This window comes from Macrosteles quadrilineatus, unplaced genomic scaffold (genome assembly GCF_028750875.1).
Source record: "Macrosteles quadrilineatus isolate MER2022 unplaced genomic scaffold, UCM_ALF_1.0 Scaffold_5__1_contigs__length_97177068, whole genome shotgun sequence".
In the NCBI taxonomy this organism is placed as follows: domain Eukaryota; kingdom Metazoa; phylum Arthropoda; class Insecta; order Hemiptera; family Cicadellidae; genus Macrosteles; species Macrosteles quadrilineatus.
The window spans coordinates 51,075,916-51,102,290 of NW_026542598.1; the positions used below are offsets into that span (position 1 = coordinate 51,075,916).

Consider the following 26,375-nt stretch of genomic DNA (forward strand, 5'->3'; position numbering starts at 1 on the left):
TGACCTGCTAGACCTTGGTAGTGCTACATACAAGATACTACCATACCTGAGGAGGAGGGAATGCCAGCGTGAGGACGCATGAAGCTGAGCTTGGTAGAGTGGTGGTATCCTGACCTGCTAGACCTTGGTAGTGCTACATACAAGATACTACTATACCTGAGGAGGAGGGAATGCCAGCGTGAGGACTCATGAAGCTGAGTTTGGTAGAGTGGTGGTAGCCTGACCTGCTAGATCTTGGTAGTGCTACATACAAGATACTACTATACCTGAGGAGGAGGGAATGCCAGCGTGAGGACGCATGAAGCTGAGTTTGGTAGAGTGGTGGTAGCCTGACCTACTAGACCTTGGTAGTGCTACATACAAGATACTACTATACCTGAGGAGGAGGGAATGCCAGCGTGAGGACGCATGAAGCTGAGCTTGGTAGAGTGGTGGTAGCCTGACCTGCTAGACCTTGGTAGTGCTACATACAAGATACTACTATACCTGAGGAGGAGGGAATGCCAGCGTGAGGACGCATGAAGCTGAGCTTGGTAGAGTGGTGGTAGCCTGACCTGCTAGACCTTGGTAGTGCTACATACAAGATACTACTATACCTGAGGAGGAGGGAATGCCAGCGTGAGGACGCATGAAGCTGAGCTTGGTAGAGTGGTGGTAGCCTGACCTGCTAGACCTTGGTAGTGCTACATACAAGATACTACTATACCTGAGGAGGAGGGAATGCCAGCGTGAGGACGCATGAAGCTGAGCTTGGTAGAGTGGTGGTATCCTGACCTGCTAGACCTTGGTAGTGCTACATACAAGATACTACTATACCTGAGGAGGAGGGAATGCCAGCGTGAGGACGCATGAAGCTGAGCTTGGTAGAGTGGTGGTAGCCTGACCTGCTAGACCTTGGTAGTGCTACATACAAGATACTACTATACCTGAGGAGGAGGGAATGCCAGCGTGAGGACGCATGAAGCTGAGCTTGGTAGAGTGGTGGTAGCCTGACCTGCTAGACCTTGGTAGTGCTACATACAAGATACTACTATACCTGAGGAGGAGGGAATGCCGGTGTGAGGACTCATGAAGTTGAGCTTGGTAGAGTGGTGGTAGCCTAACCTGCTAGACCTTGGTAGTGCTACATACAACATACTACTATACCTGAGGAGGAGGGAATGCCGGCGTGAGGACTCATGAAGTTGAGCTTGGTAGAGTAGTGGTAGCCTAACCTGCTAGACCTTGGTAGTGCTACATACAAGATACTACTATACCTGAGGAGGAGGGAATGCCAGCGTGAGGACTCATGAAGTTGAGCTTGGTAGAATGGTGGTATCCTGACATGAACAGGTCGCTCTGGTACTTGTAGGCCGCTGGGTCTGCTGTGGCGGGTTGCGTAGCTGCTGCTAGACCCTGGAAGTCGAACTTGTACGCGTACCTCTTGCCGTGCACCTTCGTCATTATGTTTTTGTCGTAGTAATACCTGCGGCACAGGAAATACACCATTAAAGTATACACCAATACACTCATATAACTATAATATCTGTTTGTCCTCTACTAGCGTCACATTCTTTACAGTTCCTCAGTTGAAATACACAGTTTAAATTACAGTTGAAATGCTCGTTTCTATTTGACACTTGAAATACATTCAACATGATTACGTAGAAGTTATCCCATGGGAGCTAGAAAGTAAAATAACTATGTGAATTTCTATCTGAATTTACTATGTAATTAACTATGTACATTCAACATATTCACACCAATCCAGTGTGTATTTATCCATAGACAAAATACGCATACTAATACGAGCTATATTAATCATATAGCTCCTACATCAAAATCTCAGTGTTACAAGCCTCAGGCACAATATTTACTGAAATGGAATAGTTTGATTGATGTTATTAGCACAGCTGTTCATTCATTGTTGCTTTACTTATAATGTGACAGCGAAAGAAAATCGGGGTGCTCTCACTGCCTCACCCTTCACTTAAACTTAAAGCATCAACATTTTCCAAGAAAGCCTCAAAATTACTAACTACAGAAAAAAGAAACCCATCACAAATCTAGAGTCAATTTATTGGCCCAATCGGCCAATTCTTTAAACAGTGGGTGTATTGTTTTGACATATTGACAATACGACACCTGTGGAGGGGTGAGGGGTGGCTCTGGCTGCCGTGTTAATTAAGAGAGATGATCACCAGAGGGGAGGGTTCTCCTTCATTTAGGGGCAATTACTTGACAATCAGGCCTTACGGGGCGACCTGCAGTTAATACAGACGCTGATCTCTAGTGTAAACAACCGTGGGTTCCCCTGGGGCGTGCGTGGATATAGACTTGTGTTATTGGGGCGCGGCCCTGTAGAACCTCTAAAAGCTGTACATTGACTGCTCGGATAAAACGGTGTTCTGAAAAGGTGTTGTTCTGAAAATTTTCTCTGAAAAATTGATCCTTCAATTTGGAAGGTTCTAGCTTAATTCCTATCGGGAATAATATTATAGATCCTGATGTCATTTTGTCACCCATGAGACGTTTCTGGATACAGATAAAAATTATGTTGGGTATCAATTGATGATTAAATCTATACTAACAAAATGTCGACGATAATACTTTTTTTGTCCAACATTAAAGCGTTTTTACATTACTTCAGGCTAGTACTAGAATATTGTGGCGTTATCACATGGGTAATATACATTGTTGATTGGAGGGGTTTGAACCCGGGACCTCGGGCACCGATGCCCCGCGTTCTCCAACTAGACTAGCTCGCTCTGACGATAATGGTAGGATACTAGTAACAAAACCGGGGCTAGGACATTTTCCAAACAAATGACACTGACTTTTAAACACATGAATGAAAAAAGGTTGGTTAGGTGCATTTTACACCAAAGTACATATTCTTGAGAGTGTAAAATAAAAAAATATGTTTTTATGTTAAAACGTGACTTAATTACAGTTCAGATATCGTTGCGCCTGGATCTTTCCGGATGCAATATGGCTACAGGGCTTAGGTTGCATCCCACGGCGCGGCGCTGAGATACATTGGACCTCTCCACTCTCCAGGAGACGACAAAATATAAGAGCCGTTACAGTAATAAACACAAAAGTGTGACCCAATCGGATAAAACATTGTTTTATTTTATTAGTCTTTAGTCGAAGTATTTTTTACATACTTAAAATGTAGTTTCATTGCGTTCCGTCCGGGGTGGAATGTTGAAAATTAGAGTGCCAATTTAAAGTGCTAATGAGAGACAATGTTGAGTGGTACAACAATTTTTCTTAAGAAGTCTCTACTCTAACCACTAGTACTTAAAGACAATTCCAAGTGAGTTGTACAGTCTAAATTATTTTGAAAGTGTATTCCTATTTAAAGCCAAAATCAATAGCTTATGCGTTGCATGGTTGAATTACAACCTTCGTAGTAAACATTAACATTGTGATCTAAAAGAAGAAATTTACCACCTTAATCTATGATCCCTTTCTATGATTCCGATTAGACATACTCCATTATGTATTTATCATTCTAATGAATCAGCTAAATACATTATTAAGGTTAGTTATGTCTGATTTATGTACAGTGTTTTGTCTTGTTATTTAACGAACTAAAAAACAATTCCAATGAATTTTACATTCGATTCGTATTTTATTGCTTCTCATCTGGTATTTCATCGTCCTGTCCAAAAGAAAGACACTTCTAGCACACATTTATGGATCAAAACGACATCAACAATAATCACACTATGCTAAGATTAAATCAAACATGCTTAAGATTTTACAACAGGATGAGAGGCCTACTTGCACGGTTCAAACACTTACAACAGAAAATATTCTATGCTAGTTTGTTTCCCTTGTTAGGATTTTTTTAACCGAGAAGAATAAGTAAACTCCGTGGAGAATTTAAAGGCAGTGGCAAGCACTTGTGAGGGATTTTTAAATCCATACTGAAAAGCTAGTTGGCGTAATAATTTAGAAAATATAAAATACAGAAAATGTTTACTATCTATAAATATAACAAGTGTCAAGTAAGACAGAGATGAGAATGGAGCATTTACTTCATTAGTTAAAAAAAAAAAACAACTTAATCGCGTTCAACGCCTGTTACGGATCGAACGGAGCCATCACGCTACAGCAATCACAGCAAACTAATTTAATCCTGCATTGCGGAATTGTATTAGAATGATGAAAAGTGAATTGGGACAATTCTTGGGGGAGGGGAATGGGGAGGGTGTTACACTGATCGAACAGCAATCACCGCCGCCATTACCATCACGAGCAATGAGCAGGTAGTGAGCAACGTTCGTGCTCACAGACACTCCTCGCGGCCCAGACATCAAGGAAGTAAACAACACTTGGGCGTCGGCGAGTTGAGAAATTAGACTTTGATGTGAGGTATTGCTTGAAATATTTCCTAAGCCAATGCAGAAGGTAGTAACTAAATTACACGGCTTAAACGCATTCCCATGTAGATTTATCATATTTATGGATTAGCTGAAAACAATATGTAGGTTCTAGTTTAAGGATAAAGAAAATTTAATTTAACTATTTTTTAGTCTATCACGTTGTCAGAACGCTTCAAAAGCGTCGGATCTTTGCAATCAAAATTACATAAGGTTTTGATTTTTCCGTAGGAAACCAGAGCTTAAAATTACTTGGTTTGCTTTCCTTGTTAGTCCACTCCATGAGTTTTGAAAAGACGACGATTAACTTGGTTGGTCAATGGCTTATGGACGACAAACAATACCAAAACAGCCATGTGTTGGGTTCTTGCCTCGGTATATCAGATAAATCAGAACCGTCCTTTATTGTACCTGCTCACTACTTGCGTTGGAATCAATAATAAGTTCCATGAGGCCATGAGGATTTAAGGTAAAACAGGGCAGTAATTCGTAGACACATTTTTGAAGTATGTACGAGAAACAAGACATTTTTACAAACTTTGATTTGTTTTAGAGCGACCCTTCAAACTGTATCCACCAAATCATCGTACATACTCCAAATCAAACTCTCATCGCACAAACTCGATACGACTTTTCCAACTTAAACTCCGTCAGGCGTAACATGCTAGCAGATCTGTAAAGTTAGTTTCTGCAGAATAAAAAGCCGAGTGTTGGCGGGAGAGCTGATAACATTGAGTGATAAGCACCGGGGACGACGACGGAAGCCCTTCCCCGGCCCCGGAGACGGAGGTTTCCGATCTGGCCTCACCTCCTCTCCACTCACTCCCCCACCCCCTCCGACACGATGTTTGGGTCTGGGTTTGGTTTGGTGGTTTGAAAAACTGCTCGTTTGTTTTCAATGTTAAGTTAACAATAATTGACTGTGAATAGCTTAGGTTGATTTCACACCCTATTGAAAGAATTGAGACCTATAAATGAGTGTATGTGGGTGACGTTTGACTCCACTGTTGATGAGCAATTTATTCCCTTTTATTGTACGGTATGTTTGACCGATAGAGAATCGTCCTTTGGCTAAGTATATGAATAATAGTGTAAATGTACATTTATGATCGATTTAAACAAGTTGAAAATGGTTAAAATGACAAGAAATAAAAGTAGACAAAAGCTCCCTCTTGGATTACATAAACCGGTAGGACTAACCTTAAATATTCTTAAGGATAAACAATTTACCAGTGAGTAATATGTATACGATGAACAACTTTTAAAAATTGATACAATTTATTATCTTATTTTTTTTAAATTTTAATGGAATTCTTTTGTTATAAAATTCGCATTGATTCATAGCCCATATAAAATATAAAATGCATAGTTCGTCACAGAAAGCAAAAAAATATAAAATTCAAAATAAAACCTCTAAACCATAGTAAAAGGAACCCCCAATAATACTACGAGCTGCAAACATTTGAAAACTATTTACCATGATTATGTTATAAGTCAGTAGCATAACTCTGAACAGCAAAAATATAAGATTTCCTAATTCGGTGGAGATGGTGAAAACAATACTACGTCAAGAAATAGGTGACAGCAAAGTTACCTAAGTGCCCTACTGAGCTTGTCGTAGTTCATGTTGGGTTTAGACTTCCTCTCACCCCACCGCCTCGCCACCTCGTCCGGGTCCGTGAGCTTGAACTCGCCGTTGGTGCCTTCCCAGGTGATACAGTTGGCGTTGGTGGAGTCTGAGAGGAGCTCCAGGAGGAACTGCCACAGCTGTATCTGTCCGGAGCCTATGACAGGAAGACAGGAAAATGTAGCAGAGTGTTGAAAACAATGCATCCTTAAAAATAATGAGGATAGAATCTTAAAATACAATGATTTTGCTCATAGTAGGTAATATTTTTTATTTGTTGGTGACTAACAAATATTAATATTAGTAAATGGCATTTAATATAGCTGGTTGCTTAGAGTGACAGCAGAAAAAGAAGGTAGTCGGTAAATCCTGAAAAAGTCAATAGCTTTTTGATGGTTCAACACTGTGTCCGCCTGTTATTGACGTTTGCTTAGTAATCTTACTGAAGATACTGGTGATATTAGTCAGTAACAAATTCAAACATATCTAACTCCATGCAGATTAAAAGTAATGAGGATTATCTATCTATCTATCTATCTATACTATTATAAAGAAGAGGTGGTGTCTGTGTGTGTGTTTGTATGAGCTAATCTCAAAAACTACTGAACCTATTGGGCTCAAATTGCACACAGATGAAGCTACAGTTCCGAGGATACATATAGAACTATTCCCGCTTCAATATTGTCCTAGGGCTCTGCCCCGTGGGCTTTCAAAAATCGGAGGTGAGAGATTTCAAAGTAAATTTTGATTGATGGTATCCATGACAACAAAGAACAAACCTACAAAGTTTAAAAATGTAAACAAGCAGTACTAACTGTCAAATTAATTTTGATTTCACAATTCCATACAGCTGGTTCAAACATTCATTTAAATACTGCATGAATATTAGAACAGAGAGGGTAAGGATCATATTTAAAATAATGATGTCACTATCCTGAATGTAAACATTATTTAACAATTGTCCTAGGGCTCTGCCCCGTGGGCTTTCAAAAATCGGAGGTGAGAGATTTCAAAGTAAATTTTGATTGATGGTATCCATGACAACAAAGAACAAACCTACAAAGTTTAAAAATGTAAACAAGCAGTACTAACTGTCAAATTAATTTTGATTTCACAATTCCATACAGCTGGTTCAAACATTCATTTAAATACTGCATGAATATTAGAACAGAGAGGGTAAGGATCATATTTAAAATAATGATGTCACTATCCTGAATGTAAACATTATTTAACATTACTTAAATTGAGCTGTCAAACCATACACTAATGTCATTTCATTATAATAGGATTCTTTCAGTTACATAATTTGTTTATTTTTAAACTGCAATAAGCATTTTATACTTATATGCCAACCCCGTACGAAGGACGGGTACTCTGCTAGTAACTCTATATGACCAGCTGTGTTCAGCATCGAACCATCAAAATCCCTTCTCACAATTGAACGAACCACTGTAAACGTTTTACTACCAAATATTCTGCTTGAATGTGCAGCATTTCTGCTAAGAATTATCATATACTTTCATACTAAAGGAGTTCTATCATCATGGACAATCTGTAGTAATTTTATTTCTAAGAGACCCCAGTAGGTGAATAAGCCCCACAAGGCTTCTATATTAGAATGAAATTGAAATAAAAATTATTTACAATTTGTTCTCCTTTTAGTTTGCTTTAGTTAAAAAGTTACTGTGTACGTCTAAATTCAGTTATCTACAGGAGTACACTATATTGTAGGCTCAATATTGCGAAAGGTTCATTAACTAGCTACAACCTTAATGGAAATGGGATGCATACTTCAATCCATGGTTAAATAAGTCTCGTATACCATAATCTAATTTAAACCGTTTCTGCAACAGCCGACATTTTGTAAGTTAAGTTTGTAAACTGCAGCCTACCCCGTGTGAAGGCATTACCTGTGAACTCACCTGAGCTGGCCAATCTGCTGCTTGTAGGCCCGAACATCTGGTAAGGGTCTGCAACACAGGCATAGTCTGGTATTAATTAAACCTGTCCAAATATCACTCGTAATCGATTGGAAAATCTTTTCGTAATCATGAATCATACACCATGTAATGCGCCTTCCAAACCCTGCTGCAATTTGAGCGCAGTTGTCATATTGCGTTCAGAAATTCGCGGTGGTTGCGTGTTTCCTCCATTCTTTAGGATAGTAACATCATTTATTATATGGTAACATAATTAAGACGTACAAGTACGTTAGCATAGTGGAGTCAGTCTTCCCTCCACTGTCTTGTAACTCTGATGCTAATAAGTATTCTTATGGTTTTTTAATGTTAAACGAAAATACTATAGAAAGCAACTACAACTCGCCAGCATGCAAGAGGTGGATCAAAAGTACATTCAAGAATCATTGTTTCGGAGTACAAAAAGGAATCTACAATATCTGGATGAAGGTTACAATATTTTTCGGCTTAAAGATTTCTCAGATAAATTTCAAGACAACTGGATGGATAAACCACGACTTTCACCTCCATATCCACCTCCATCTCCTAACAACTATACAACTCGAAACAATATGCTATATATATCCTATAGATATTTTGGTGTGTAAGAAACTGACAATTAAAACTAGTAATGATGAACGGTAATTGTTATAGCCTAAGAGACACTTTTTAAGTGTACACTATTGATTATTGGGAAATTTTAAGTACAAAGAAATAGTTTTATTTTCTGATCGATTGAGTTAGACAATTACTTTACTTTTTTCAAATTGACATTCTTCTCTAATACATCCTAGCACGTCTTGTGACAGGAGGCAATTTGATAAATAAACCTTAACATTACTAATAAAATAAATTACATAATTTTTATAAAGATTAGTTTAGATTTTCTAAATGAGATCAGATTAAGTTTATCTGACTTATCAGATAAAAACCCAAAACCTGAATGTGTTGTTATTTTGCTAGTTTTATTGGTTATTAGATTTGTATGCTCTTTTAATTTACTTCCTTCGTTTGTTTTATTCGTATTGTTTTTGTTCTGGTTGTATGTCCCTTATCATTTTGTTTAGTTTTTATCTATTTTTGTACGTTTCATAGGCGGTGTTGAGGTTGGATGTGTCTGGATGCGTTTCTTGAAGAAAGAGGGAAGGAGAAAGGGAGAGAGGGTCGAAGGGCGGCTAGATTACAACCATTAACTCATAATTCTCACGTTACGCCCCCTCCCCCATTCTCCGCCCTTTGTAATTAATAGAGCTTAGACGAGCGTAACTACAAATACACCGTCCCTAGGGCCAACTTGCACACCCCTCGCTTAATCATTTTATAAATGGTTTCTTAAACGTTCTATTAGTTTTCATTGTAGGTTGTTTCATTATTTCGTTTGTTATCTGGTTGATTGTAGTTTCATTCATGACATGATGTTGACAAGCTATATGGTCAATACGCTGGAGCAGAATGTATTGTAGTGTGTTTTTACCGTGTTTTAGTATTACAGTACAATATAATGTAAACTACATAGTTTAGAAATGGAATCGTTTTAAATTTTGGCTGTACATAATTTTAGAAATTCCATTGCTGTGTTAAAGTTGTCATAAAAAATCGTAGTTTAATTGAGCATTCAACAGAGTTAGCTGATGTTATGATAACTGATTTTTATTGTATACACCAACACTTTGACCAAGCCAGACTGAAAGGTCAACTTATATTAAACCATTGCACCTTTTATATAGTATGTAATATCATAGTATACAAAAAAAAAAAAAAAAAAAAAAAAAAACTGAGAGAGAAAATAATTATTTTGACCATAGCATACTCTGTAAGGAGCTGGTGTACTACATCTGGCTATTGCTGGCTACAGCTGGTAAATTATCCCTCAAAGTCAATATTTAAAAATAAAAATAAAACAGAATACAAAATAACTTGTAGTTGTATCTTGTGTCATCGCAAAGGTTAGCTTGTCACTTTGACATGACTGTATTAAGATTATTATTTTTAAACAAAAGAGGTACATACTAATAATAACTTTTTTCGTCACCCTCTTCATAAACTAGACAAAATCGTCATCAGCTGATCAATAATAATATAATATGTGATATAGAAACATTTGATCTAAGGTATAGTTTGCGATACATTGTGGGGAAAATGAAAATCTACCTAGTTATCAAAGTAAAATTAGCAACATCTATAGAGAGTGCTTTATAATATGAAACGACAATTGTGAGAGAGCAGCGAGGCTTTAAACATCATTGTAACTAGGGGATATGTGACAAACTGCGTCCCTACACGCACACGTACCTCCACACATACATACATACACACGCACACACACGGCGGTGCGCGCACGCGGGGTTAAATCAGTTGACCGCATCGGTGAGGGTGCATAAATTACAGGGTGGCAGACAGGTAGTGACCACAGTAATGCCAACGTTTACACAGCAAACGCCACCCTCCAGTAGTACCAACATAGCGAGCATAAACTGCAACAATCACAGGTCAGCTGATTGCTGTTGTGACTATGATGGAGAAACATTACTCGTAACACTGCTTTTGGTTGGAGAAGAAAAAACAAGCCAATTATATAAGGACATTTTTAAGTTAAATATTTAGGTTCTTGTTTCTTGGATTGCTCTCCGTAAATGTAATTTGCCCCTGAACGCCAGGTAAAATACATATGTTCAGGGGCACTCATGTATAGAGTCGACATTGCATTCACATAAGACTAGAATTTATGCTTCCACGGTCAAAGCGGTCTGTTGTACTTCGTGGGCCGCGTCGTTCAACTCAAACATGGCTCGAGATGACCACGCTGGAGATGATTAATTAATTATGACATACAACAAATGATGTCGCTGGATAGTAACAAGACGGATGTTTAAACTATTCCCTTATCAACAAACTTAAGAAAAACCGTTGCGTTAAAACACACCCAAAAATGATGAATTTTCTGCATTGCATCCGAAACGTCTCGTATTTAAGCCACGAACGACGCGAACGTGGTCATCTCAAGAAGACCATCATTCTACATTCGTTTCCTTGGTAAACTTAGATCCAGTTTCAGAATACAAATGAAAGTAGTTAAATTGGTTGGGCCTCTGACAGAGTGCGCTGCTGCCAATAACAGCTTCTGTCTTTAAAAGCAAAGTTTTTAACCAATCCATAACTGAAAGGTCAACAACTTATTGTGAAAATAGCTTTTTCAAATAAACTATTATAGTCAAAATAAGGGAGTATATGTAGATTTGAGAGCAGCTTACTGTGCGAGAAGCTTATTCAACTATTTTGAACATGTATACAAAATGGATATTGTAGATGGGATTTCTACTCTGCTACCTAAAGATGAACTATTTCTTTAGGCATTTGAGAGATAATTTTGCTAACTCAAGATGGGGGCTTTGTGCTAACTATGCTAAGGTTTAATCCTGAGACAAAACAGGAGCTACAGGTCCGAAATAAAGCAGTCTTAGTAAAACAGAGAATAGTCCTACAAAATTGGTCTCAGATGACCATAAAATTACAATTTTAATCCAATTGGTTTTGGCTAAATAAACAGGTTATCTTCGTCAGTAACGTAGAAGCTCACGCAGCCTACGTTTTTTTTTTTTTTTTTTTTTTGTTAGAAAACTAAACATAGTTGCGCACTTATTTTTGCTATGTCGGAGTGATGTAAAAAAAAAATACTATCAATAAAATACACATGGTTATTATTACAAAACCTAAAACGGTCTGAATAATCCCGAAAATACAACAAAAAATGTCATATGGGCAAAATAACAAGTGGCAAATTCACGTGAATACTTTCAAAAACAACCCCACCACGATGAAAACGATCGTCCCAGTTGTTTCACGCGTGTAAAGTCCCGGATTGTTTGTGAGGGGGCGAGGGGGGGGGGCTGATCGCGGAGTGATTTTTATTTTTGAAACAAACGAACGTCCGTCGTTATGGGGACTGTTGACCTAAGGCGATCACAGTTATTATAGGCTTTGGTTTGATGAGTGGAACTCGCGCACCACCGAGTTACAATTGGATTCCGAACTCAAAGGCGCGCTCAAAGGCTGGGGAGCCAGTCTTGATTGTGCCCAAATTTCATTTGCTCCCCCCATCACCGGTGCGCTTGATTGGCAAAATTGTGGTGAAATGGCCAACTGAAAGTGGTCTATGGGTATGACCCAACTTTTATCCGTCGTCTGCTGATTTTTAAGATGAAAAAGTTTAAATGAAATTTAGTGGAAAGAGTTTTCAAAATATACAAAGTTTTAACCATCTAAAGGTAAGTTTGAAGTTCGTAGGGCTAATTATTTAAAACAGTAACACCTTTCACGTCCTTATCATAGTATCATCCATGATCATACATTTTCCCCTAAAAATAACTTCGCTATCGTTTTTCTATGATATACACATTGAACTAAAAGCGTTTTCGGGAGTTCTCTTTTAAGTTAAGTAAGTTCAGTTTACGATAATTAATTACAAACGAGGTAATATCACACACAATATTTTAATCATGTAGGTCGAGACTCAACCCTTTTCTTGAAAATACTCACAGATTCGATGTTTTTGAAAATTTAAATACTCTTAGAGTAAGCCAATTATATAGAAACGGAGTCCGCTAAACACCCAATTACCCAACAGCGTAACCATCTCTAATGACACTCTTAAAACATAGCTCTTTTTACAATTTCAAAATATTATTAGCCGTATAAAGTAATTTACTAGAGAACTACTAACTTATTATCATAATAATCCTTTCCCCACCCTTTCCTCCCCAACATTTTCCCAGATAGAATTTGACGAAAAAATATAGTTTTCTTTTATTATTTCCTTTATCCTAACATTGATTATACCCATATGCCCTATACCCTTTTACCGATAACCTATAACTTGATGTCCGGTTAGTAGATCATCAATATTTTATGACTACTGTAGTAAACTTGCAAACTCCCACCCCATTGTGTGGTAGGGGGGACCTCATAATATTCTACTTGTGATCTGGTTAATGGATGTGTATTTTAACGTGATGCGAAGTGATGACGAAGAACAGTATGTCTTTATAAAAAAAACCCAGATTAATATACGCTCACTGTTATATTTGTTCACTGTCAAAGCTGTAACATGAATTTGCAAGTTAATTAAAGTATCAATAATTTTTTTAATGTTGGTTGAGGCGATAAAAGTTTTTTTAGAATAAAAAAGATCACCATCAAAGTAGACATGCTATTTAGGAAATACCACAATGTCAATTGATTGGTTACTCAACTAAGGACAAAATGAAAATATAGACAAACTAAATATACATATCTGTTTATCTCAATAACATAATAATGTATATTTTCCCCATACAATGAAATAAAAGCTAGGTGTGAATTATATGGGTAAAAAATATTTAAAACTCTAAACGAAGCTTTGTCAGCAGTTAAACCTTATTCAATAGTTCAATAGTTTTTAATAGAGAAATAAAGCCTCATAATATGAAATAAACACGAATGTGTATAATTTAATCTAAAAGATTATCTAAGTGCATTACTTTATGGTTCCAGATTCTGGTTCGTGTCGCCCAGACTGCTATAAGGCGGCAACACCCTTCAGCCACTATCAAATCACGCTCCAAGTACTCATAAAGCACTTGAATCGTGTTGTGTGCGAGGTTGTAACTGTCCCGACCACACGCACACCGAGCATTGTGGGTCGTCATCACTATTGTGACTTGGGTCGTTATCACTACCTTTTTGGTCGTTGTCATTACATGCTTGGTTCTTGTCATTTTATGCTCAGTCGTTGGCATTAAATGCTCGGTCGTTGTCATTACATGCGCGGTTGTTGGCATTACATGATCAGTCGTTGTCATTACATGCTCGGTCGTTGTCATTCCATGCTCTGTCATTGTCATATTGTCTAAATTCATTGTCTAAAATCATTGTCTAAATGTTCAGTTGTTGTCATTACATGCTCGGTTCTCGTGATTACATGCTTGGTTGTTGTAATTTCATGTTCAGCCGTTGGCATTGAATGCTCGGTCAACCATTGCAAGTTGGTGGTTGTGGCTACCTTACGACTACGTGTGTGAAACAATCTCATTATTTCTTGGTCGTTGTTACGCTTTCAGCCATGCTTATTACGTTATTAACGTGATTCATTGAAACTACTGTATTTCTCGTTGCGGTACCACCATACCTATATACTAAATACCCCCGTCGCAGCAAACCTGCCGTCTAAGCGAATTTCCATTTGGCTGAATTGATTTTCAATTGATCTATTTAAATAACATTAGGTTTAACGAGTACCTAGGTTTGCTGCTACAAGGAAACTAATAAAGTGTGTGTTTTAAGTAAAATAATTATTGCTTAGTATAAAATGAATATATTTGCCAAGTTTGATCAAAAGATATCCATAAACAAGCAAACTACAACATTTTACAATATTCTCCATAAGAATAACATGGGAATTTTAAATTTAAATTTTTTTTAGTTTTCTCCGTAACCAATAACCGTACAAAAACACTTTGATATACTGAATTGTTTGTTTTTTTAAGCTCTTTAAGAAGGTTTAGAGAAAAATTGGAAAATTTTGTGTTTTGAGGGTCAAAAGTGAGAAAAACCAATTTTTACCCCATAAACCCCCCCATAAAATCCTGTTCCCATGGTCCGATCATGCTGGATCGCGAACTCATTCAAGTTTATCCCGCCTTACACCTTCAAACCAAATTTCATCAAAATCGGATAAAAATTACCCAAGTTATCGTGTTCACGGACACATATATATATAAATCTATATATATATATATATATATATATATATATATATACATATATAAAAATTTGAACGAATGGTGTTTTTGGCCTCTGGGGACATCAAAATGAAAAAGTAAATCGGTCCCGGGCCTAAGTCTTACCATGAGACCTACGGTAATAGCTACTTCCCTATAGGGAAATTCGCTAAAAATATTGCAAGTTCCGATTCAATAGTCCTACTGTGGTCAGCACTGTTTTAATAATTATTTCTAATCCAGTTAAGTACATCTAATCTGTGTCTTTGGGTCTATATTGTTCTATTACCCGTAGTTTGAAGTTTATAGTCTAAAAATAGCTATCAAAACTTATAAAATTAACATAAATCAAATCGAATAGATCAAACTTTAATTATATACATCAGTGAGTGTACATGTGCTATATGTGCAACTGATTGTTATGTAATGAACAGCGGACTAATGGTAACTAACGCGTGGCTCGGGGTGGTGTAATGCAATGTAGGGCGTATTAACTGTTGATTGTAGCAGCTAGCAGCCGAGATTGCTGCCCCCGGCGCCAATAGTGCTGATTAGCCGCTGTTTGTAGCTATTGTCCGCCTCCGCTAGGGGCGCCACCTGCTAGCTACAGTGTATGACTGGCAATTGGAACAAATTACAAGGGTGACGAGTGTTTAGGCTAAATTAAAAATGAAATACCGCTGATGCGTTAAGATGTTATTAGTTTAACTACAAATGATGAAAATAAAACTAATTTGGAGAAGATTTTCAAAATTGGTCACTGGAAGCCTAAGTATTTTCCTTGTCAGTAAAGTTATTCATCAAAATTGGTAGCCTGATTCATCATGCATTGTTTACTCTTTTTAAATGTCCCTTTATATAATTGTTTTCACCAATACCCTGTAGTGTTTCCAAACAAATACAACTCATAACACATCTGTTCAGTCTTGAATATTTAACGCGGAAGACATCTTGAAGCGTTGAATCGATTTAGAGTAAGAGGTGTCAAAGAAATCCGATAAACGATGAATATTGTTATAAAGTTATGAATATAATTGTCTGGATATAAAAGTACCCAGTGGTTATAGCAACGACCCCGTTGGGTTATAGTGACAGCCTTCAAAGATTCGACACTAAGTGGAATTGGTTCTGAGCCCAGATGCTATTTTGATTCGGGCAATCATTTAATGATGCTACATAACAAAAGGTCGATGCTAGGTAGTAACAAGAAGAGAGATTAAACTGTCGTCCCCTCATAAAAACCCTTTAAGTAGGCCAATTGTGTTGAAAACACTTACTAAAAATGAATATCACATTATTTGATTTACTTTAGTGATATTTATTTAAATAATTTATCAGTATATTTTCAAATCAAATTATTAGTACTAGAAACTGATAAAATTAAAGCTGTATGTACTGTAGGGGTTTCAAAATGTTTTGAAGTGTTAAAAGATTATAATTCTTCAATAACTTGTTGACTTGATATTTTAATTTATAACGTAGTTTCCCAAGTCTTGGCATTCTCAGCGCCGTGAAACGCAACCCGAACACTGTAGCCACATTGCGTTCGAGGATTTCCAGGCGTAGCACGTATCTCAGATGTCGATGGGTGACGTTTAACTATATATCCAAATTTTACACGATATTATTTGTCTAGGTGTTTTACCAGCCAATTGACTGTTATATCAAAGGAACGGTCCAACCCCCGGTCTGTCACATTATCATAAGTCGAACTGTGATTAGATAGTATCACTGATATATTTCCAAAGGGAATTGGTGTCTGGGTCCAAAATTTTAAATATGAGACCCAACCATCGGAACATATTTTAGCGGATTCATTAGCCAGGACTGTTCATTAAACCATTTCAAAGGCAGCTCGGCCCAGATTTAATCCATAAAAAGCTACTGAGAATTCCCCGGATCAAACCGATGATCCTTGGATTGCTCGGTTAATACTATAACACCCAACTATGAATAATACTCTCATACTGGTTGCAGCAGTAGCAGTTCTCGGTGTGGTTTTTATTTTGCAATCTTCCACTTCAGGTTTAGTTTAAATACCTAATAGCCCTATGAGATTTTAGATACTTTTTCACCTGAGGAGGAAGCAGAATATAGATCCTGAGGCGTTGCGAAAACTGTTCTTACTAAACGTAATGAATGTATGAAAAAAACATACATTATGTACATTATATGTATGTACAATATGTACATTATGTGTGTTCAAACATACTGTTATGTTTGAAAAAATCCTCAAAAAGTGTACTAGTTGAATTCGTCCACTCATTCAATCATAGAACCCACATACTTCTAACTCCTATTTCATTGCGGCTGCCAAAGGGGAAGCGTATACTTGCAGTGATTTGTGTTCCAGTCTACCCCATAACACAACACATCGGCCACAAACAATAGCACTAGGATCAGCGTTAGTTCCGCTAAATCAATTGATGACTTCCACGAAACCGTAAACAGCTAATGGAGTATCATGGGGGTGCGCGGCGAATCTGAGTGCATCGAGTGTCGAGTGCTGAGTGCGACAGAGACGGGTGGATAAACAGCTTCCTTCTCTGTCTAGTGGTCACGTGGCTACGTCACGAAGTCACGTGATCACGTCCGTCACGGTCACGCACCGGTTGACTTCCACCCTTGACTCGGAGTGTAGTGAACGAGTAACGAGGGTGGAAGTTACTGCTCAACGCAACTTTTGTAACGAATACCTAAATCAATATCGTTATCTGTTTCATATTAATGTTTTTAGTTTTCTTGTATTTCGTCTCATTGTTAAGTGTTATAAACTAAAAAGTGTTGCCATAATTTTTCCTGCATAAATAAAGGTGCTCTTGCTTGGTCATTAAATAGGACGAAGCGACAAAATGGTCCAATTTCATTAGTTGTTCTCTATTGTACTCTTACTTTTTATTTACTGTGTGTAAGTTTTATGCTATGACGTGTAAATTGATTAGTCTGAGTGTAAAGTGTGATGCATGTTCCTATATTTCTGTAAACAAATAAGGTATTGTTATTTAATTTAATTTAAATTGAGTTTACCAGTGATTAACATGGACAATTTCTGCTGCTACTTACCAACCTTCAACAGTGTTCATATGTATAACTCCATTAATACTACAAGTGTTATGCACTTTTAATGTGTATCTCAGTGAATGTCATGTCAAGTTACCTGGTTGTCTGAGATGACTGTGAGGGTCGAGTGAGGACTTCGCAACCGCCAGGGAATTGCCATATCCTGCAACAATAGTGACATTAAGTACACACCCTACAGTAAAACAACTCACGTTTAAAAATGTATACAAGTTAATGAAAATCTCGTGGGAATGAGTGAGAATTAATTGGTCGGGGTTTTGTAGCTCTATCATCGGTCTAGGCTGTAAAGCTACTTTAGTAAGCTATTCTGCAGCAAAACAGCCGTTAAAATACATTAATTGCTGGTATAAAGTAGTTATTTTACTCCATAGGGAGTAAACAGCCTTTATAGTCCTTAGGGGAAAAAATAAGCGATTGTAAACGGTTGAAAATGTTGACAGTAGCAATGGCATGGATCGTAATTATTTAATGATTGATTTATAAGGTAAGATTTTGTTGCATTCTTTTTAATAGTTCAGCATATCGATGGTCTATTGTACAGTAACACACCCGCAATAGACGAAATGATTGATTCACTTACTAAACAACTGCTTATTTACATGAGCAGAATTGAACACAAGCTGGAAGTCGTATTGAGAGGTTATCGTTACATGAAATGTATTTTCGTTTTCTAACTTATTTTGTTAATTGATGTTGCAATATATCGACAAATATAGTTCATCACACGGGCAAAAAGTGTCTATTCAAGCCTCGTTTATTTTCCCAAACAAGCTGTGAACGTTGAGCTCGGGTCGAAAAGAGTCACTTTAGTGATTAAATATACTATTCCATTACTATGAGAAGTTTTGGAACGCCATAGCGAATCCAAAACTTCTCATCCCTTTTCCTGTTTTGGTACATAAAATATTGTTTTGCAGTCTGATACCGAGAGTAAAATTGTTATTTTAAGGGAAAATAACACTACGTTAGTCCCTAATAGACCCTATTAGTCAGCCAACCGACATAAAAAACCGATTTTGTGTAACTTTGTGTTAATTTAGTTAGAAAACATGCATTCATTATTTGCAATGTTGATTCTGCTTAGCAACATAACCTTGTAACTCAAAACTTTGTATCGTTGTTCAATCAACTCGTTTATTATATTTGTCGGGTCAAAATGAATTGTTTTTGTAGGATTGCTTTCATAGGATTGCATTTCGTAGGTTATGTTTGGAGAGAAATAGCGTCCCTACCACGATTCTAAAACTTGCAGTGTTGTCGCGAAGTACTACTACTATTTCTTGGTGCATACACGACGAGCACAGAGTAATCAAAAGTAGCAAATCGTTTTACAATACCAGGGTATAATAGTGGTATAAGCGGTGAGTTTCTAACTTCAGTATTTCTCCACCAAACACAATATCCCTGGGATTGCTGCGGCGCAAGCGAGCGCTTGTTTGCGCGCTGGTCATGCGGAAAGGTACACGTTTTCGCTCTTCCTCGCGCAAACACAGCTCTTTATTTGCGAACACTTGAACACCCGACCGATCCTACCGCTACTTATTGTAGTATACCCGACCGAGCCGTCACTCTACTCAAACGCTTCACTCTTCTCACCCACTATCAATCTTATTGTCATCACTACCTTAATTTGGAATTACTATTTTCAATCGCTACCGCTCTTTTTATATTATCCACCAATCTTCTAAATCACCACCGCCCTTCTTATTCTCCGCCACCTTTTTCATTATTCGTCACTCTTACTCTCTCTTAGCATCACTCTTCTCAATAACCGTTGTTTGAATGGCTGTTTTTAAACAAAAACTCTCTTTAGATTAATGTTTGCAATAGTTTTGGTGTAATATTTTGTGGTATCCATCAAATCTAAACTATTATGTTTGGCTCTCTACTCCTCGTATTATGTGTAAGTACGAGTGCGACAAAATATATTATTTGAATTGGTAAAATAATGTCATTTTGTAAATCCTTACCTCTAACAAAACTTTGTCAAAGGGCTATTTAATGTTTTGTGAGGTGAAAGTTAAATGCAATTTACCCTAAATAGAAGAAGGACAACGTTAAGTTGACTCCAGCGGTTTAAAGCGGGACATGACATGAAATTCGTGTCAATTACTTCGCTAAATGATATAATTCTTTCACCTGTAATTTGAATCAGAAAGTCACAGTGGTAATTTTTTACTTGAGTCCAAAACAAAAACATTCTATCAACAACGAAAATAATGACTGAAACCCGTGTAAATGAGAGTAAACATAGTTCAGACTCTTATAATCAATTGTATATATTTCAACGATATTGTCTCTAAAATTGAAATGTATTTAAACACATAAATACAAATCGCACACACAGTGTCACCTTTCAAATAATCACCCCTCTTTACGTCATCTTACGACACCATCACTGACTGATACACATCTCGACGCTGCTGTCACTCACATACTCAATATCATTTTAAACTTTCCCGTCACGCAGTTAAAGTGTGTTGTTAAATACTTGAGGGGTGAACAGTGAAGGAGTTTAAATTGCCAACGAGGCCAGGGGAGGTTCACGCACGAGTGAGAGTCACCCCCCGGACAAAAGCCCCCCTTCACCTCCCCCCTCATATGGGAAAGGCTACTCTGCCCTCAGCAGCTCAAAAGAAACACGTCGACACAAAATGCCCATCTCACGGATCATGAGGTCCTTGTCGCTATGTACGGTCGATATGTGTTTTTACGGATGGATGTAGCCACATCAGTCACGGTGTGAATGTGTGTAAAAGATCAAACAAGTATTGATGTTGAGATACAAACTTTGAAATATATATTTCGCAAGCTGTTTGAAGCTTTGCGTTGAATGGTCACAAGCTATGGTTGCACTGTGCCATGCTATGTTAGATGTATTTAGCCGTTGATAGCTTGACATATATTTTGCATTGATATACTCATCATCATCGGGTACTTCTCTGTGGGGTAATACACTCATCTAAGATTAAACATCCTTGTAGATAAACTAGATACAATGTTTAGGTAGGTTCCATAATGTAGGTTAATGTAGATGACGTTTTTTTGTAATATAATAAATTACAAACCTTTAAGTTAAATAATTTATCTGTCCTGTCGTCCGGAATATTGGCTGTAGTTAGGTAGTCCGGTTTTATTGAGAGTTCACAGTGTGAACCTAGAACATTGCGAAACTAGAAGAGCTATTGAAAAAAGAGCTACGTAATTTATTACGTGACATTTTACCATGATACCAATATTTTGCAGAGAGACTGAAACATGTAATGGTGATATGGTAAAGTTTCAAAACTGCTAGTTTCCAGCTTTATAAACCGTATATAGTGATAAAAGACTAATACAAATGTAGTCTACATTTGAAAATAATGCAAAAATTTAATTACTGTAAGGTGAAAATACCAAAAAAACCCAGATAAAGTAAACAAAATATTTTTAATAACCATTTCCACGAAACTTCGCAGATGAACATCAGCTAAATTCCTGACAAGAGTTTCATCCGCACAATTCAAATCACACCGACTGCGAAGCGATAAAGCTTAAAGCCGAGAAGGAAGACAAACTTTATAATAATTGGCTTTTCGTCGTGTCCTGCGAGTCGTGAGAATCGGACAAAGAGGGTGGCGAAGCGGCAACCACAACACAACTGGGGACTTCAAACAGCAAATTGAGTTGGTATTCGTGTTCAAAGTAAAGAACAATCGCCGCCGGCTACAATATGTGCGACGCCGTCGAGGTGACAAGACAAGAGGGTGGGGGGGGGGGGGTGATAAGCCGGCGGCCATGTTGTGATAACGAGTCTGCGAGATTGTGCCCGCGTGGCTCTGACAGCGCTTCTCGCTCCAGTTCGCTCCAGCGCGTCTTCTTGCACGTTTATCTCTCGTTTAATTACATTCGCCACAAAGCTGTAGAAGCGCCGCAGGTCTGTCGCCACAGGCTGCGCTGCGATCGCTTTCACAGTCAGTAATTGGCTCTCTCTACTTTTCCTTTCAAAGGGTATATTCCGAGTTTTGCTTTGTCTCGCTTCCGTTTCCAACTTTTGTTTCCTTTTCGACTTTGAGAGAGATAAATTGAAATAGAATTTTTTAAGCGAATACTCGTGACGTTTCAGTGGGCGAGGACTTAGGCATTCTTGAGCCTCGGATAGGGTCAGAATTTTGACAGGTTCTACTCAAGTTACGAGTATATACAGTATATCTGTGAATTACGAATTAACAACCTGGCGTCCGGAATAGGGGGTGTAGGTAGGAGTCTGTTCAGTGAGAGTTCACACTGTGAACCTAGAACATTGTCAAACTAGAAGTGTTATTGAAAAAGGAGTTAAAAGAACTAGTGGATCCACTTCATACATTTAGGCATGGTCAAGAATTTCAGGTTGATGTGGTCGAGGAAGTCACGAAGTTGCTTCGAAATGGTATGAGTAGCGTAGACGTTCGTGTTCAAGCAATTATGTAATACAATTAGCAAAATATATCATTCTAATTTGGAACATGGTGTATGAAAACGGCACAGTGAGATTTGATGAATGGTGCCTAATTTATAAAGCGTAGGTGTTGTAAATAGCTGTATCAAGTCATGTCAGGCCATTTTTCTTTGCTTTACCTTATTATAATAAGTGAAATAGAGTATGAAGTCAATTTTACTTACCGTACGTGCTTACACTAAGCATCATATATCAACATACAAAAAATATCACCTACAGTGGGATAACTGACACAATGTTTAATTAAAAAACTATTTAAATAGCGGGGAAAACACAACGGCGTGCCAATAATCCCCGAGCAGCGGCGCCGCCAAAATAAACAAGTGGTGTTAATATAGCAACCCCTCCCCCTCCTTTACACCAGCGGGTTTAATTTGAATATCGGCGCAAATAGGTTCTGTAGTGTCTCGAGTGTATCTGGTTTGTTTGGTTTTGTCTTGCAAATTTGTTTTGAAAAACAATGAGCTTTACATTTTAAATCATATTATTAATTTCAAGAGCTTTTGTACAGGATTTTGTTTTCATTTTCCTGGATAAATGTTTAGATTATATTATTATTATGCTGTCGGTGAAGGATGCGAATTTCAAGGTACTCTTGTCTGGGTGTTGAAGGAGATCATAGCTTTGTTACTGATCAACATGAGCTAGTTCTATACAGCCAGAAACTATTTAATCAAAGTCTAATGAACGAAGACAGCTGCTTCAAGTTTTGAACCTTTAAAACGATATTGATTTTTTCGAGGACCAAATCGGCAACGTCATGCTTACCAGGTAACTATTTTTAGTGATAGTTTAAATCTGTATCGTAGTTTCCTTCATTTCCTGGAAACAACCAAAGTCTATTTTGTGCCCACTGAAAGTCCGTAAGCTTTTTAATCACCCGAAACTGATACCGTCTTCCTTGGAAAAATGGGGGGTTAACTCTAGGTCAATTAACTCTGCTTGTTTATAAGTATAAAATAGGATATTTGTTTTGTATTTGTTTGTAAATATGCCAGCAATACACTCAGACACCACTGGACCGATGACCACGAAACTTACATACATGTATAATTTCATTGAATAGGTTTATACACCACCAATTTCTCGAAAACGTTCAGAATTGCCCTGGGACCATTATAAAGGTACTCATGTCAGGTATTTTAAAAGAATATTTAAAAAGCACCAAAGAATATTATTGACATCTAGTTGTTTCAAATAAACCAACAAGTTGCGTTCTATGATGTTCAATAGCATTAAATAGTTACAAGGTTTACCAACAGATTGCAGCACTATCTTTTTGTTTCCACTGTTGCAAAGCACGGGTACAACAGCTATAGTTCGGCCGCTTAGAAAACGACCTGCGCGCTAATTGTAAACCAATGCTGGAGGAGGTCGCTTTCTAAGCGGCCGACCTATAATAATTAACTAAATAAAATCGTCTTTCAATTTTTTACAGAAAATTTTTATATACAAAAGGGTTGCAAAGCCTTAAACAAAAAATGGTCTACGCCTCCAAATGTTTGGAGTGTGCAGGAGATCGAACTCGTCTTTCCTGCTCCAAAGTTCGATAAGCTAACCACTGCGGCAACACACTTCAAATCTTTGACATCCACTTTAAAATACACATCCACGTTGTGTATAGATGTGTCGAGTCGATAACACCTTTTAATGAATTATCCTCAAGATTTACGTTTTTGACGAAAAAAACTTCAAATCAGACTAAAAAAAACTTCGGAATCCAACATGCTGGTCAAATGCAATCTTAGATTGGGAGTAAAACAAGAGCTAACTCTACACTGACATGTATATTTACTCGCCCGATATAGTTCATCGATTGGAAATTAAAGCAAAACATGTTGAAACCTTCATAAAATCCTAGTACAAATTTAGAAAAGAGATATTATTTTAAGCTACTTTGATATTTTCTGCTACATTAGTGATAACTTATCACGTGTTTTTGAAATTGAGTATTTGAAATTCAATACATTATATGATAAATCCCACTATAATACATACATAAATATATTTAACTAAACGCAATTCATACCCTGAACAACTTTATCAGGTCTCTTTAGAACAACTTTGTCAATTTATATCAGTTTAAAAGCAATTTTGATTACTTATTCAAAAGTAACGTCTTGATCAGCATTGTACGTGTTATTAAATTTACGGAAAGTAAGTAAAAGAAACGTCCATATATTTACGCTTATATGGTTTATACAACTTATCACGTTTTTTGGATATTTACCGTCTTATAAGAGTAAATATATGTTGAGGTGTTATAAGAAGTTTCTTTCATTTACTTTCCATTATTTAAAAGTAAAACATTTATCTTTGAGAAATCGGGCCTTTATTGTACAGTACTGTACAGCTGAACTAGCTGTGGGGTCGGGAGATACAGCCGACATTACAGTCTAGGAAGAGAGGGGAAAGGGGCAAAAGGAAGGGGGGATACATGTAACGGTGGTTGTGTAGGGGTAAAGGGAGGCTTGCGTGAGATAAGACGAAAAACGCGTGTCTCTACCGTGCTAAGGGACAATTCAATAAGAGACTTGTCGTAACAGCCCTTAGAAACCGTGCGAACATAATGGCTATATGCACCGAGTTACTACCTGCCAAATGTGTTCACTGGACAATTAGTACTTGAAAATAATTGTAAAAGCCATCGAGGGTTTTTAGCGAATTTCCCTATAGGGAAGTAGCTATTACCGTAGGTGGCACGGTAAGACCTAGACCCGGGACCGATTTACTTTTTCATTTTGATGTCCCCAGAGGCCAAAAACACCATTCGTTCAAATTTTTAGATATATATATATATATATGTATATGTATAAATATATATATATATATAGACTTGTATATATATACCTCCGTAAACGCGATAACTTGAGTAATTTTTGTCCGATTTTGATGAAATTTGGTTTAAAGGTGTAAAGCGGGATAAACTAGAATGAGTTCGCGAACCAGCACGATCGGACCATGAGAACGGGGCTTTACGGGGGGTTTTATGGGGTAAAAATTGGTTTTTCTCACTTTTGACCCTCAAAACACAAAATTTCCCGATTTCTCTTTAGACCTTTTTAAAGAGCTTAAAAAAAAACAAATAATTTAGTATATAAAAGTATTTTTGTTCGATTATTAGTAACGGAGAAAATTAAAAAATTGTAAATTTAAAATTCACATGTTATTCTTATGGAGAATATTGTCAAATGTTGTAGTTTGCTTGTTTATGGATATATTTTGATCAAACTTGGCAAATTTATTTATTTTGTACTAAGCTATCAATATTTTACTCAAAAACACACTTTATTAGTTTCCTTGTAGCAGCAAACCTAGGTACTCGTTAAACCTAATGTTATTAAAATATATTTAACTGAAAATCAGTTCACACAAATGGAAATTCGCTTAGTCGGCAGGTTTGCTGCGGCGGGGGTATTTTAAAATAAAGGAAAACAGCTTGTTTCGAAAATGCATTGTCTAAGCTTCAGTAATTTACTTTCACAATATATATCTATCTTCTTTGTAACATTTCTTTCTCAGCTGACCTACTTAACAGATTTTCACGATTGAGGTGTCATTTGAAAGCCTATGATCCCGTGCAAATGTAAATGGTAACGAAAAGGCAATTTTCTTAAGGGCTTCGCCTCCTTGGGCTTAAATTGTTTCTAGAGTTCACTTTCAAAGATCGTGGTTTTCGGCCCTAGGTACGAAATATACCATTAACTCAGAAATAAATTTTGAACATTATTACAATGTGCAGCTTGTGCTTGGGTTCCCTCGTCAAACAAGATTTGCATTATTAGCATTTATTTAATTATTATATATATATAAAATAAATAATAGATGTTCACCCACACATCTGATTAAGTTAACAAGAATGAAATTATAATAAAATTAAGTGTTTCGATTAGGTATAGTTAATTGTATAATAATTGTAAATGTGTTGTCTACAGAAGATTTAAAGAAGCATATTCTTTTCTGCGTCTTTACTCCATTGTAAAACGAGGGTTCATTATATATGGTCCGTTCACAAAATGTTTGCGGTTCAAGAAGAAGGGTTCTCCAACAGCTTTATTTTAGCTTATAAGCTGATCAGGTGTAGGCTGTTGTTTCTAAGTTTGG

At 37.1% G+C, this 26,375-nt stretch overlaps 1 protein-coding gene across 1 annotated transcript in view; it reads right to left on the reverse strand.

Annotated features, from left to right (window-relative positions):
- LOC128995597 (uncharacterized) overlaps positions 1 to 26,375 on the reverse strand; it is a 150,906-nt gene that overhangs the window by 13,806 nt on the left and 110,725 nt on the right. The window contains exons 12-15 of the mRNA XM_054420614.1: positions 17,871 to 17,936; positions 7,923 to 7,970; positions 5,968 to 6,157; positions 1,257 to 1,465 (exon numbers count right to left, since the gene is read on the reverse strand). Of these exons, the coding sequence (XP_054276589.1) occupies positions 1,257 to 1,465; positions 5,968 to 6,157; positions 7,923 to 7,970; positions 17,871 to 17,936 (513 nt within the window). The remainder of the gene's footprint in view (positions 1 to 1,256; positions 1,466 to 5,967; positions 6,158 to 7,922; positions 7,971 to 17,870; positions 17,937 to 26,375) is intronic.